This window comes from Vanellus vanellus (assembly GCF_965231255.1).
Source record: "Vanellus vanellus genome assembly, chromosome: 1".
NCBI classification, from domain to species: domain Eukaryota; kingdom Metazoa; phylum Chordata; class Aves; order Charadriiformes; family Charadriidae; genus Vanellus; species Vanellus vanellus.
Genome location: NC_138905.1, coordinates 83,063,300 through 83,075,868, shown reverse-complemented (window position 1 = coordinate 83,075,868; position 12,569 = coordinate 83,063,300). Strand labels below are relative to the sequence as shown.

The 12,569-nt window shown below is 41.3% G+C and overlaps 1 protein-coding gene across 1 annotated transcript in view; it reads right to left on the bottom strand.

Moving 5' to 3' along the window:
• Positions 1–10,631, bottom strand: part of FAR2 (fatty acyl-CoA reductase 2) — a gene marked incomplete at its 5' end in the record, with an annotated part of 81,739 nt that extends 71,108 nt beyond the window's left edge. Inside the window, one exon of the mRNA XM_082493499.1 lies at positions 10,443–10,631. Coding sequence (XP_082349625.1) covers positions 10,443–10,631 — 189 coding nt within the window. The remainder of the gene's footprint in view (positions 1–10,442) is intronic.
• Positions 10,632–12,569: the final 1,938 nt, after the last annotated feature.

The window sequence follows — 12,569 nt, the reverse complement described above, 5'->3', positions numbered from 1 at the left end:
ATCAATTGTGAAGCATTTTTGCTTTAAAAAAATTACTTATTTGAGAATAATTTGCCTTGATTCTACAGTTTCGTTTAGCACTGCGTCACAGTATCACAGTATCACAGTATGCTAGGGATTGGAAGGGACCTCAAAAGATCATCTAGTCCAATCCCCCTGTCGGAGCAGGAACACCTAGACGAGGTTGCACAGGAAGGTGTCCAGGCGAGTTTTGAATGTCTCCAGAGAAGGAGACTCCACAACCTCCCTGGGCAGCCTGTTCCAGTGCTCTGTCACCCTCACTGAGAAGAAGTTTCTTCTCAAATTTAAGTGGAACCTCTTGTGTTCCAGCTTGAATCCATTACCCCTTGTCCTATCACTGGTCGCCACTGAGAAGAGCCTGGCTCCATCCTCATGACATTCCCCCTTTATATATTTATAAACGCTAATAAGATCACCCCTCAGTCTCCTCTTCTCCAAACTAAAGAGACCCAGCTCCCTCAGTCTTTCCTCATAAGGGAGATGCTCCACTCCCTTAATCATCTTAGTTGCCCTACGCTGGACTCTCTCCAGCAGCTCTCTGTCCTTCTTGAACTGAGGGGCCCAGAACTGGACACAATATTCCAGATGCGGTCTCACCAGGGCAGAGTAGAGGGGAAGGAGGACCTCTCTCGATCTGCTAATCACCCCCCTTCTAATACAGCCCAGGATGCCATTGGCCTTCTTGGCCACAAGGGCACAGTGCTGGCTCATGGTCATCCTGCTGTCCACCAGGACCCCCAGGTCCCTTTCCTCTACACTGCTCTCTAACAGGTAGCTCCCCATCCTATACTGGAACCTGGGGTTGTTTCTGCCCAGATGTAGGACCCTACACTTTCCCTTGTTGTATTTCATTAAGTTATTCCCTGCCCAAATCTCCAGCCTGTCCAAGTCTCTCTGGATGGCAGCACAGCCCTCTGGCGTGTCAGCCACTCCTCCTAGCTTAGTGTCATCAGCAAACTTGCGTCCTTGCTTTTCATTTAGCAATTTATGTTAATTAAACAATGTTAATTTCATTGTGATTGATTGTGTAACTATTGCAAGCTATGTATAACTGGAGTAAATTTAAAATTACAGTCTATTTTTAAAAAAGACACAAGTTGACTTTACTATTGTGAATAGCCCGAGGAGCTGAAGTACCCAAGACCACTTGCAAAGCTGAAGCACTAAGCTGTGAACTCTCCTTGGCAGTGACAAAACTGAGGTTTGTATCCTGTACCACCTAGCAGAGCTTATGACCAGCAGACAAATGGCAGGCCCCAAGGCTTGTCTGTATTTGAGCTTGTTGTAATAAAAGATAATGCATCATACCATTAGGTCATAATCCTTCCTAGACCTTCAAGGTACTGTGAGTACTGCTTTTAAGAGACAAAATCAGCAGGAACTATCTTAATAGTACCTGAGAACTGCACCTCTAAGTGCCCAGAGACTGATGGTTTTGGGAGAGACTCAAGCAATAGTACAAGGAGAAGCCAGGTAATAAAGGACCCCGCACCTCCCAGTGGGAAATGCCTTTGTGAAGGGTGTTGAGAACAATTCCTATGAGAAGCAGCTGAGGGAACTGGGGTTGTTTAGTTTGGAGAAAAGGAGGCTCAGGGGAAACCTTATCACTACCTGAAAGCAGGCTGTAGCGTCGGTTTCTTTTCCCAAGTAACAAGCGATAAGATGAGAGGAAATGGCCTCAAATTGCACCAGGGGAGGTTTAGGACGCATACTAGGAAAAATTTCTTCACTGAGAGGATTGTCTAGCATTGGAACAGTCTGCTCAGGGAAGTGGTTGAGTCACCATCCCTGGCGGTATTTAAAAGACACGTAGACGTGGCACTCGGAGACATGGTTTAGTGGTGGACTTGGCAGAGTTAGGTTATGGTTGGACTCAGTGATCTCAAGGGTCTTCTCCAACATAAGTGATTCTATGATTCTACAACTTATCTGTGTTTCAAACACATACAAATAGAAAAAATACTATTTCAGTCTTGGACAATGGCATATAGGATACTCTGAAACTCTTGGTAACGATCTTTTTCTGCCTCTGTTGCTAGTGTGAAGAGAACCTATGAAGTGCCGTGGAAGTCATATTTAATGGACAGTGTTCTCCTCCTCAGAAGGAAGCATTTCAGAACTGATTAGCCCAACAACATTGAGCTGCCAGCAGCACTGCCCAAATGATTAACCTTACCCGCTACTTAGCACTGGTGAGGCCACATCTGGAGTGCAGTGTCCAGTTGTGGGATCCCCAGCACAAGAGAGAGATGGATGTAATGCTGCGAGTCCAGTGAAGGGCCACGAAGACGATGAAGGGACTAGAGCACCTCTCCTGTGAGGAAGGGCTGAGAGCTGGGACTGTTCAGCCTGCAGAAGAACAGGCTCAGGGGGATCTTACCAATGTTTATAAATACGCAATAGCAGGGTGTAAAGAAGAAGGTGGAGCCAGGCTCTTCTCAAGCGTATCCAGTGACAGGACGAAAGAAAATGGGCAAAAAATAAAACACATGAAATTCTGCCTGAATATAAGAAACCACTTTTTTACTGTGAGGCTAACGGAGCACTGGCACAGGTGCTTAGACAGGTTATGGAGTCTCCCTCCTTGGAGATTCAAAACGCAGCTGGACATTGGCCTGGGCAACTGGCTCTATCTGACCTGCTCTGAGCAGGGGTTTGGACTAGACAATCTCCAGAGGCCCCTGCCAACCTCAGCAATTCTGTGATCCTGTGAAAAGGTGTAGAGAAAGGAATGTGGAAACAAGTTAGAAAGAAAAAATATTTACATTTTCAAGTTCATAAAAAACTAGCTGAAACTGCAGTCAATAGAATTATTACTTTTGAAATAATAAAGGACACTACAGGGGTTTTATCATATTCCCTACTGATTAAAATAGCAGATGAAATTTCCTGGGACTAGCTACTGGGCTGTGACAGTATCAGAGATTGATCTTAATTAGAAGACAAAGAGGAAACTTCATTTTCCTCTGAAACTGCAGAACATTATCTCTTTCAGACTTTTATATTAGTGGCTGGGAGGAACAGAGAATTACTCAGGTGACAGGGATGTCTACATGATGTGATGACACAGGCGGAGAACAAGAGAGAAATGGACAATTTAACTGGCCAAAGGAAAAGGGAAGAGTTTAGAGCCTGTTCTGCAAAATGGAATATAAGTTCTGTCTAACTTTCAGAAATTGCAGAGAAGAGCGTACAAGATGGGCAGTTCTCATACTTAACCTCTTCTGTTCTGCAACACAATTAAGACTGAGGGGTAGAGAATAACCTGTGTAGTTTGACATGTTCATCAACAAATTACTTTGCCTTTTCAACAAATAACTACAAAAGCTTTTAAAAGTAACATCTAAGTGAAAGACAAATGACTTCTTTTCCCAGAATATCTTAAATAGGGCCTAAAAACTCCTCTCCCATGCTCCTAAAAACACAATGAAGATTAACATATTTAGCAAAATTTGGGATAAACAGAAAAACATTGTCTGATAACTTTGATACAGGGGAAATGACAAATTCAGCAGGGCTATATGACAGGCAGAAGGGTTTCGGCTTTAAATCTGGCATAATCCTTTTTATAATTCAAAAGTCATGGTATTGATTCACACCTGTGGGCTCTCTGATCACCCTAAACTACTTCTCCCTTTCTGCTCATGACCTTACCAGGCTTTTCATTCAGACTTAAAGACTTTTTGGACAAAGACACATGCTTGCGTAGCTAAGGCTCCTGAATGCCAACGTTAGGCAAATTAAATATATAATATATCAATACGAGAAAAGGTTTCCTCATCTCCCTCATCCCCACCATCATTTTCTAGTCCTCCATTACTTTTTTCCTCCCTCTAGCTCCTCAACCTCATTATCTTCCAGACCCTTGCACTGATTTTCACCAATGATAATGCCCTACTCTTCACACTTTCCTTCTGATGCTTTGTAAAAACTTTTTTTCCAAATGTTATCTCTTAGAGTCTCTGCAGACCTGGTTTCTTCTCTTTTTTCCTCTAATTGTTTCTTCAGGATCTCTTCCTAAGTTTTCACATTACTGCAGCCTTTTATTAGTCTTTTTATCTTCTGCGTCTGTACTGGCTTTCCTCCATTACTAAGATTTCCATTGGTGTCACCATTAGGGCATAAACTTATCCCTTTACTCCTCTGTTCCTGACCCACTTCTTTGTCTCTGTGCCGTCTTTGAACTTAGCTGACATCTCTCCTTTTGGATGTCTTGATGCCCATTGTAACTTCTCATATCCAAAACATAAGTCCTTTCTTTAGTAATATCACCAACTGATTATGTAACTACCTCCTCTCTCTGTCCCTGGATGTCTAATTTGCTTTGCAATCCTATCACCCACATTTTGTCTCCAGCTTCGTTAAAAACATGAGGGCTCATCTTTTGAGAATGGTGCATAGACACTTCCCCACAGTTTTTTCATGTCTGCTTTTGTATGCGCATAGAACCTTACAGAACAAGTTTGTGATCCTAAAACAGGAGTACGGACACAGCATTTTCAGATATGCAAGCATTTTCAAACTGACTGTTGATATGAGGTGCTCCATTTTTAACATTTCTAAATTAATGTATCCCAAAGGGAATCAGCCTGCAAAAGGGCACCGAGATGAATCAGACTCACCAGACACATTGGAAAGTTTTAGCAAAGAAATACATTATGTACAGAAAAGTATAGCTATTAGTATTTCTAATACTGTCATTAGTCACATATAAGTGTAACAAAGCACACACAGCAAAGAAGATTTAGGGTTGTTCTAAATCCATAATACTGAATGCATCCCTGACCAACTTATGCAGTATGTGGAGAAATTCTAAATTACTGTGCAGCATCCATGTATACTAAGCAGTGACAGAAACTGCATTATGACTATGAAACTGTATGATTAAGCCTGTTTTCTCTGGGAATTGCCTCAGCCACACAAAGACATTCTTTCTTCCTCATCACATTGTGGCCTGAATTTACCTGACTGATGATGGAGGACAGAATTTCAACCACCACCTTTCTTTCCCCCTTCATCTTATCATGGTTTCTCCTCTGACATCTGAGTATGAGTAAAAAAAAAAATACCCACCTCCCCTGCCATTTCCACCTAGCCGTACTTCCAGCACTTCAGCAGAGCGCAGTCTGTGCTGACAGCTGTGCAAGTGCAAAGGACAGAGGAGGTATAGGAAACCCAAGTTCTGCTTGTGCTAACTGATAATAACATGGGCCTTTGTGCTTCTCAGCTTCTCCATTAGCCTCCTGGTAGGCATGGCTTTGCATGCAGAACAGATGAAATGGTAGCTAGGGCTGCCAGATCTCCCAGCTTAGCTGAAAGCTGATGGGTGAGATTCTACAACCTGAGTCACGAGATGGGATGGATGTCAAATGAGGAGGAGCTGTCACCATACAAGGCTGCAGCTTTGGCGCTGCACCCAAAAAGGCAATGCCATTGCACTTTGCTTGCTCCAGATGCCCATGTTCCAGCAGAGCCTCGAGCCAAGGAGGAGCAGCAGCAGCAGCATGGCTGCAAACATCCGACAGCAGAAAGTGACACCAGGGACATGTTCTTGAGCTCAGGACTAATGGTGGCTTCTTTTTTGTCCAGCGTGAAAGGTTATCTTGCTGGAAGCACCGGCTGTCTTGTTGTCCCTTCCTTGTGCTGTAGGAAGCAGGCTATGAGCTGCTAATATATAAAGCAAAACCTTACCAGCCTTCTTCAAACAGAAACGCAAATTGGAGAAGAGAAAGAAATGAAATGGAACAAGGCAACAGATGGTGTTAGCTTAGGAAAGAGGAACAGAATGCTTTGAGACCCTTGCCTGCATTCGTGTCAGTAGCTCTCTCTACCACACGGTTTACAAATCATGGGGTCAAGTAAGACAAAAGTTTTTGTTACAATGATTTTTTTCCTTTGGTACACAAACACCAGAGCTATTTCTGATAGTCTACTGACCAAAGCGAGGCAAATCTAAATAAATAATAAAACAGAAAACATCTTCAGCTCTGTTTCACTCCAACTAACTGAGCAAGTGGGATCCCGTACCATCAACCAAAAAAACTCATTACTCTGTTCCGAGTACTGTTCCATGCACCATTGCAGTGGTAACAGCAGATTTAGGGGACGCGGTTCCAGAGGGAGTGATGCTGCACTGGTTTGGTGTGGAGAACCTTTAGTGCTTATGGTGATGAACAAGACACATGAGTGAGGGAGTGAAGAAAGGGATAATCAAGGGAGGTGGAAAAAGAGAAATCTGGCATAATTCGGTGAAATGTATAGGGCTAACAGAGGGTTCCGCTGTATATTTGCTGATAAGCATAGCACACTTGACAAGGAAACACTGAAGAGGCAAAGGTGTCTGACAATATTGGACTTCTGCTGTTTTCAGCTGTCAGTCCCATCATAATGTGTAGTTCCTGACAAAGCTTTGCAGGGAAGAGAAGGCAGTCTATCTGTACTCTCCACTGTAACTATAAGGGTTAACCATAAGTGTTGAATGTGGTTGGATGATGTGAAAAAGCTGTATCATTTTACAGTATTTCTGGTCACACCCAGCAATATCTGCTCCCCATTTTCAGCAGCCTCACAGCCTCCCCATTTTGTCTCTGAATTATCAGAGACATTAACAAGAGTCTTTTCCACTCCCCACTTAGACTGAGCTTTCTAATTAGGAGCACTGAACAAACAGATCTAAGAGACAGCCTGGCAGCAGCAAGCAGCCTTGGTTCACTGCACGCAGGGCATGGAAAAAGCTCTGGTCTCCTAGGGACAAAGTGGAAGCTACAACCAGTGACTCAGCATTAGCCCAGTAACTGCTCTCCAGGGAATCCGAGACAACCCCTCCAAGCATTCCTGCCTATTTCTGCACACAGAGGGATCAGACAACAAAAAATACTCCTTGAAACAATTCCCTACCTCTGACAAATATACACCTCCCATCAACTAATAAGTAAAGAGCACTGTCAAGCTTTGCCTTGTGATCCACACCTATGGACACATCCAGAGTGAAGGAAATACTGAAATGTGAGGGGTTTTTGTGTAAGAGCTGCACTCTGTGTCATGCAGACATGGCATTTCATCAAGCACAGGGTAATAGCTTGATTCCCTTAGGGACTCATTTTTGGAAAATAGAACATCTCTTTTCATAAATAGGCAAGGTCACCACGAGCCACACACTTCTCATTGCACACGTTCATTTTGGAGTTTATGCTGAGATAATTGAGTATCTGTTCATTATACATTTCATATTAATGCAATAGCGCATCTTCATGTAAAACTAATTTTATCAGATCTGAAGAAAACCAGCATTATACTACATTTCAGTGCCATCTGTTCAGCTACTCCAGAATACAGTGGAAGAATTCTGATTTATGCCCAAAATTATTTTTTACATTTTACTCTTCATGTTGGATTCAGAATTTGAAAAATTCCAGATGAGAAACATTTTAAAAGCACAAACTAAGGCATCACCCTTTCATGACTTACAACCGCTTTTTTATTTAGCAGGAGTCATCTTCCAGCATATTCACATGTACAAATGTGATACCTCAAAGTTTAAACCCCCGTAGATATGATGATAGAAACCACCAAAATGTCACAGAGATATATTAAGAGATCAAAAATTATAGGCAATTTATTTCAAAATATTGTTCAGTACTGCCAAAACTCAGGAGTCCCTACCTGAAGAAGACCTTACCTGAAGAACTTAAGCATTACACAGTGCAATTAATTCCTGCCAATCTATTTCTTTGCTTTCATCTTATTTCATCCCAAATACTATTTTTATCTGTTTGTTTAGAATATTTAGAAGCTGGCAATCTGATTTTTTTCTATTCCTCTGGTTCCTGGGAAACTTCTGTTCTGGATGGGAAAATAAGAAATTCCAGAGGATAATACTACGTGAAGACATAATATAAAAGAAGAAATAGTTACTTTCAAAGTGAATGTGCGATCGGTCAGTAGAAAAGATTACATAGGATAGAATATCAAAGTAGAAATAAAGTATTTTCTCCTAAAACCAGACACAAATATTGAATTGTATTAAATCCAAGTTTTGGGGGAAAAGAATGATGCAGTAGACATTAGAAATCATATATGTACACCTAAGGAAAAGAAGAGATTTTATTCTGACTTTTCCTGTGCATACTCAAATATATGCATTCTTCATCAGTGATTATGATCAGGAATGTCAAATGCAAATGTTGCCTGAAGACTTGGAATAAGCTTTTGCTGCATTTTTTATTTGTTACATAGCTCAGGGGTTTCCCAAACTGGAGAATGCAAACCACAACTGTAAATGAAAGTGTAGTTGCTAGATTGTGAATGACTGATTATGTGGCTTGGGGACATACAGCAAACTTAACTGGAAACAATCTGCAAAAATTTAAGAATAACGTTTCTTGCCCTCTTCATCTGCCATGAAATTCACAGTTACTGGAATTAACAGTTTCACTTCTAGAAAAAACCCAAAGGCTGTCAACATTTTCACATGTAAATAACCTTTGAGGAGTCAGGTTTCTGCCTTAGAGAAGTATTTTTTCTTTATTTTAAAAAGATCAGCATCAAAGAGACACCTTCTTCCGTGAGGGGACATGAAGGAGGTGTGAGCATACCCCTGAGTTTTTTTCCTTTTCAAGGCTGCAGCAACCTAACTTAAGAGAGTGGCCCCCGTCTTTCATTTGTTTGAAACACACTGAGGGTGGCTGTCAAAGGTTCAAGGAGAGGTTATCAAGTCCTGTTTGCTGTTGGCATGTCTAAAACTGCTGACACACCGTACAGAAAAAAAAAAAAAGGTACATCTAGTACAGCTGCAACAATAAAACAGCTACTAGGGAACCTCACCTAAAACTAAGGACAACACTAAGCTGTGCTGGCCAACTGAAGAGATAAACTTACAGTAACAAAGTTACTATACAAAGCTTATAGAAGTCTTGAAAAATAGCTTGTTTTGTCATTTTCTTAGCGGGTTTAAAAAAAAAAAGGCAAAACCGTGCAAACACACCACATTTGGGATTTTGTTGTCTGATGATGAACACCATTGTCCACAGTCATCAGTTATGAAAGCTGTAGAAACAGCTAAAAAATGTTCATTGAAAGGAAAAGTAACAAAAAACGGTGCACTTGACAGACTTGCGAAAAGCAACCAAAAAGCTTTGTTTTAGCTGGCTTACAAATTTTCCTGAACAGGAAAACAATCCACTCTCTGTTGAAAACACAAAAAAATCAAACTCTGTTGTTGGACATACTTAATATTTTTCTAGCTTGATGCCTTAAAACATTAGGAGGAAAAACATATGCCGCCTTCTAAACTTACTTGCCTCTAAGTTATCTATGGCCCTATTTTACCTCTAACTCCAGAAGAAGGAGGAGGAGTACTTTTCCAGTAAAGTGTTGTTCAAAGTTTTAGACAAATACTCTAAAGATAAGTTGACATTTCTCAGATTAATTCCACATAATTCCTTGCCTACTAGGGCCAGATCTGTCCCTTCCCCTCATTTCACATCTGCTATGTATAAATTCACACTAGCAGTAAGCATTAGCTTGAACTCTGGCTCTTATAGCTGGAGGAGTCTGAGCAAGTTCATGACCTCGCACTGGCCTAAGCTCCTGAGGACCTCAAAGTCTATAGAGTAGACTGGTAGAGGAGATAACTGGTCTAGCAGTTTCTCCTTACAAATCTTTACATTAAATGCAGCAAAGGGCTTTGACATCCTTCTTGACGCTACAGATGTTTATTTCCTCACTGGAGAGGCAAGCTAAAAGCTCAACAGAAACAAGCCACATGAGTGGAGGTCAAACAAGTCTGTTCTTCAACTCACAGGTCTGTCTTAGCCTTTGTGTTCTGCTGAAAGCAACTTTGGAAAACACCCTTTCCAAATGCAACAGTATTTTATCACTTCATAAGTAAGGTTAAACTGGAGCTGACATCAGAAGATGGCAGGTGCCTTACTGTATTGGAGCAATGCACAGCCAGTAGGCTTTGCCTTATGAAATGAATTTAATGTCTCAATAGGGAAAGGAGTAGGGTGCGATGGGCTCATGCTCAGTTTTATTTTGGAATGCTGATGTTCAAATATTAAGTTTTAAAAGCGGGCAAAGGAAAACAGTTCATGAAAGCAAGATGCTGCTCTTCTTGCAAAAAGGAAATTTGCTAAGGTAATTTTTTTGAAAAAATTAATTCTCAACAAACAGCAATGTAAAAAAGAAGAAAAGCAATTATATCACTACAGTCTAAAATGCTGCATCACCTATGAAAAGCAGACAGATCCAGGTTCATTCATGTACAATTTTTTTTGGTTTGTTTTAGACACGACAAAAATATACAACGATTACTGCAGAAGGTATTTTGTTCTTCATAAATTGAGTACAACGGAAGACCTCTGCTTCACCCAGCTAAATGGATTTCAGATTAGAGTCTAGAATAAAATATAGAAACTTACCTTGCATTTCAACATGTTGGCTACTCTCTCTTGCATTGATTGTCCAGCCTTTGGCCTGACAAGTATATAAACCGCTTTCACTTCAGGGCTGGAGCGCAGAAGCTTTTCCACCAGTACTTTGCCCATGAAACCTGTAGCTCCAGTGATAAGTACGGTCTTTCCATTGTAATAAGCTGAGACTGAAGACATGGTGCTTTCTTGTTCTGTCCTTCCTTTAACTTTCTGCAGAAGGTACCTGAGAAGATGCAGAAATAAAGTTTTAAGGGCTTTTGAATCAAGACATAGATCAGTTATTTGGGAGCTACAGACTGAGATAACCTTTTCTAGTCAGCTATGGCAGCTCACATTAGTTCAGTCAATGGCAATTTTAAAGATTTTTTTTTAAAAAAGTCTTTATTATGAAAATAAACCACAAATATTAAAAAGGTTAATCTGAGAATCTTAAAAAATCAAGCTCAGCCTTATCCTCCATATTACACCACAGCTGCAGTCACAGTTCAGAACATAGCTTGAGCTGTCCAAGACTCCTAGGAGTAAATGCTCACTGCCGTGTTGAATAGCATTTCTCACACACTGTGAAGTGGCAGCCATAAAGATAGCAGTTATCCCTATGAGACAAAGTAGAAACAGATCTCCTCACAAACACTGCAGGTACAAATGCTGTGGTGTCCACTTTTATTGCACTGTGCCGAGCAGTTCCATTTCTTGTCAACCATCACCTTGCAATGTGCCCAGCCTTTTCCTATCATCTTAGTTTGGAACAAATCCATGAAGAAATTCCATGTCTTCATCATTGAAGACACAGTGCAATGATATTGCTCTGCAAGACCGCAATACCATGCTCCTGTGCGTAGGTCATCACCCATTATTGTCTGTTAAGGCCAAAATGCATCCTACTTAACTCTAAGGAGCACAGACGTCACATGCTTTCTCTGGAGAGTTTAGGTTGTTTGAACTGCCCTTTGGAGATCCACTGAGTATATAAGGGGGCTGACATAACGAGGCTCCCACACGAAGTGTCCCAATTAAGTCTTTTAATTAGATACAATGGTTTCAGGCCTACATGTCCCCAGCCATCCCAATTCAAACTCGAAGTTGATTAAATGACAAACAAGGCTGGACTGAATCCTCCTCGAATAGCCCCTCTCTCTATTAGACTAACTGGAGGAAAAAAACTTCCTCCTATGCACAAACCACTTCCACTGCAAGGGAAAGGCTCATGAAAAATATAAATAAATGTTTTGAAAAAAACCTACTAAATTTGAAACAAAAAGCAGCAAGAACAGTAGAACGATGTCAAGCAAGTCCTCAAGAGCCCAGAGAACAATCCTCAGGTACCCTAGAAAAACTTCTCTTCCTCCTGCAGAAGCTTCAGAGTCTCTGTTGGCCATTTCAAGTTTCTCAATGTGACATGAGTCAACTGCGTGCTAATAGAATACAAATATACAAAACCCCGAAATACAGCATTTGCTTCATTTTTGCAGTCTGTGAAGATTCCCTGTTCTCACTAACCCTTTTGCATTTCTGAAACATAATAAACCATTCAGGGACAGCGAAGTAACCTAACTTAGAGCAAAAACTGCAAGCCTTCATACACAAACATCTTATATAACGAGTCCTTGCCTTGGACCAACACAACTAAACGACAGCAAAAAGTACTGTAAGAACCCTGGCTACATGTGGTGGTAGGCTAATTTTCCTTCATTGCATGGGGCCATGAGAGAAATCCAGCTTGTCCTACAGCCCATGACTTCCTCAGGATGGAGTGAGGTATCTTACCCCAAAAAATTGGCCACCAGCTATGTGAAACAAGAGAGACACCACAGATCAACCCTTACAAGGCGTACATTCTTCACTGAAACACTCAGGAATGTTCTTAGCTGGACTGCGATCCCCAAGGTGTTGCCACTCACACCAGAGAAAAGTGATCCACGGTCTGTGTCAATGTGCTGTCATTATCTGGGTCTACACCTGATGCATCCACCCAGACCTGACTTTTCATTCCTACCAATCTGCCAGTTTTCACAATCAATGTAGTGCTACATGGAAATACTGAATGTATATTTCTAATGGGCTATAGCCCAGACGCATAAACAAGAGACTCAAGCCCAACAAAATTTTGTTCTT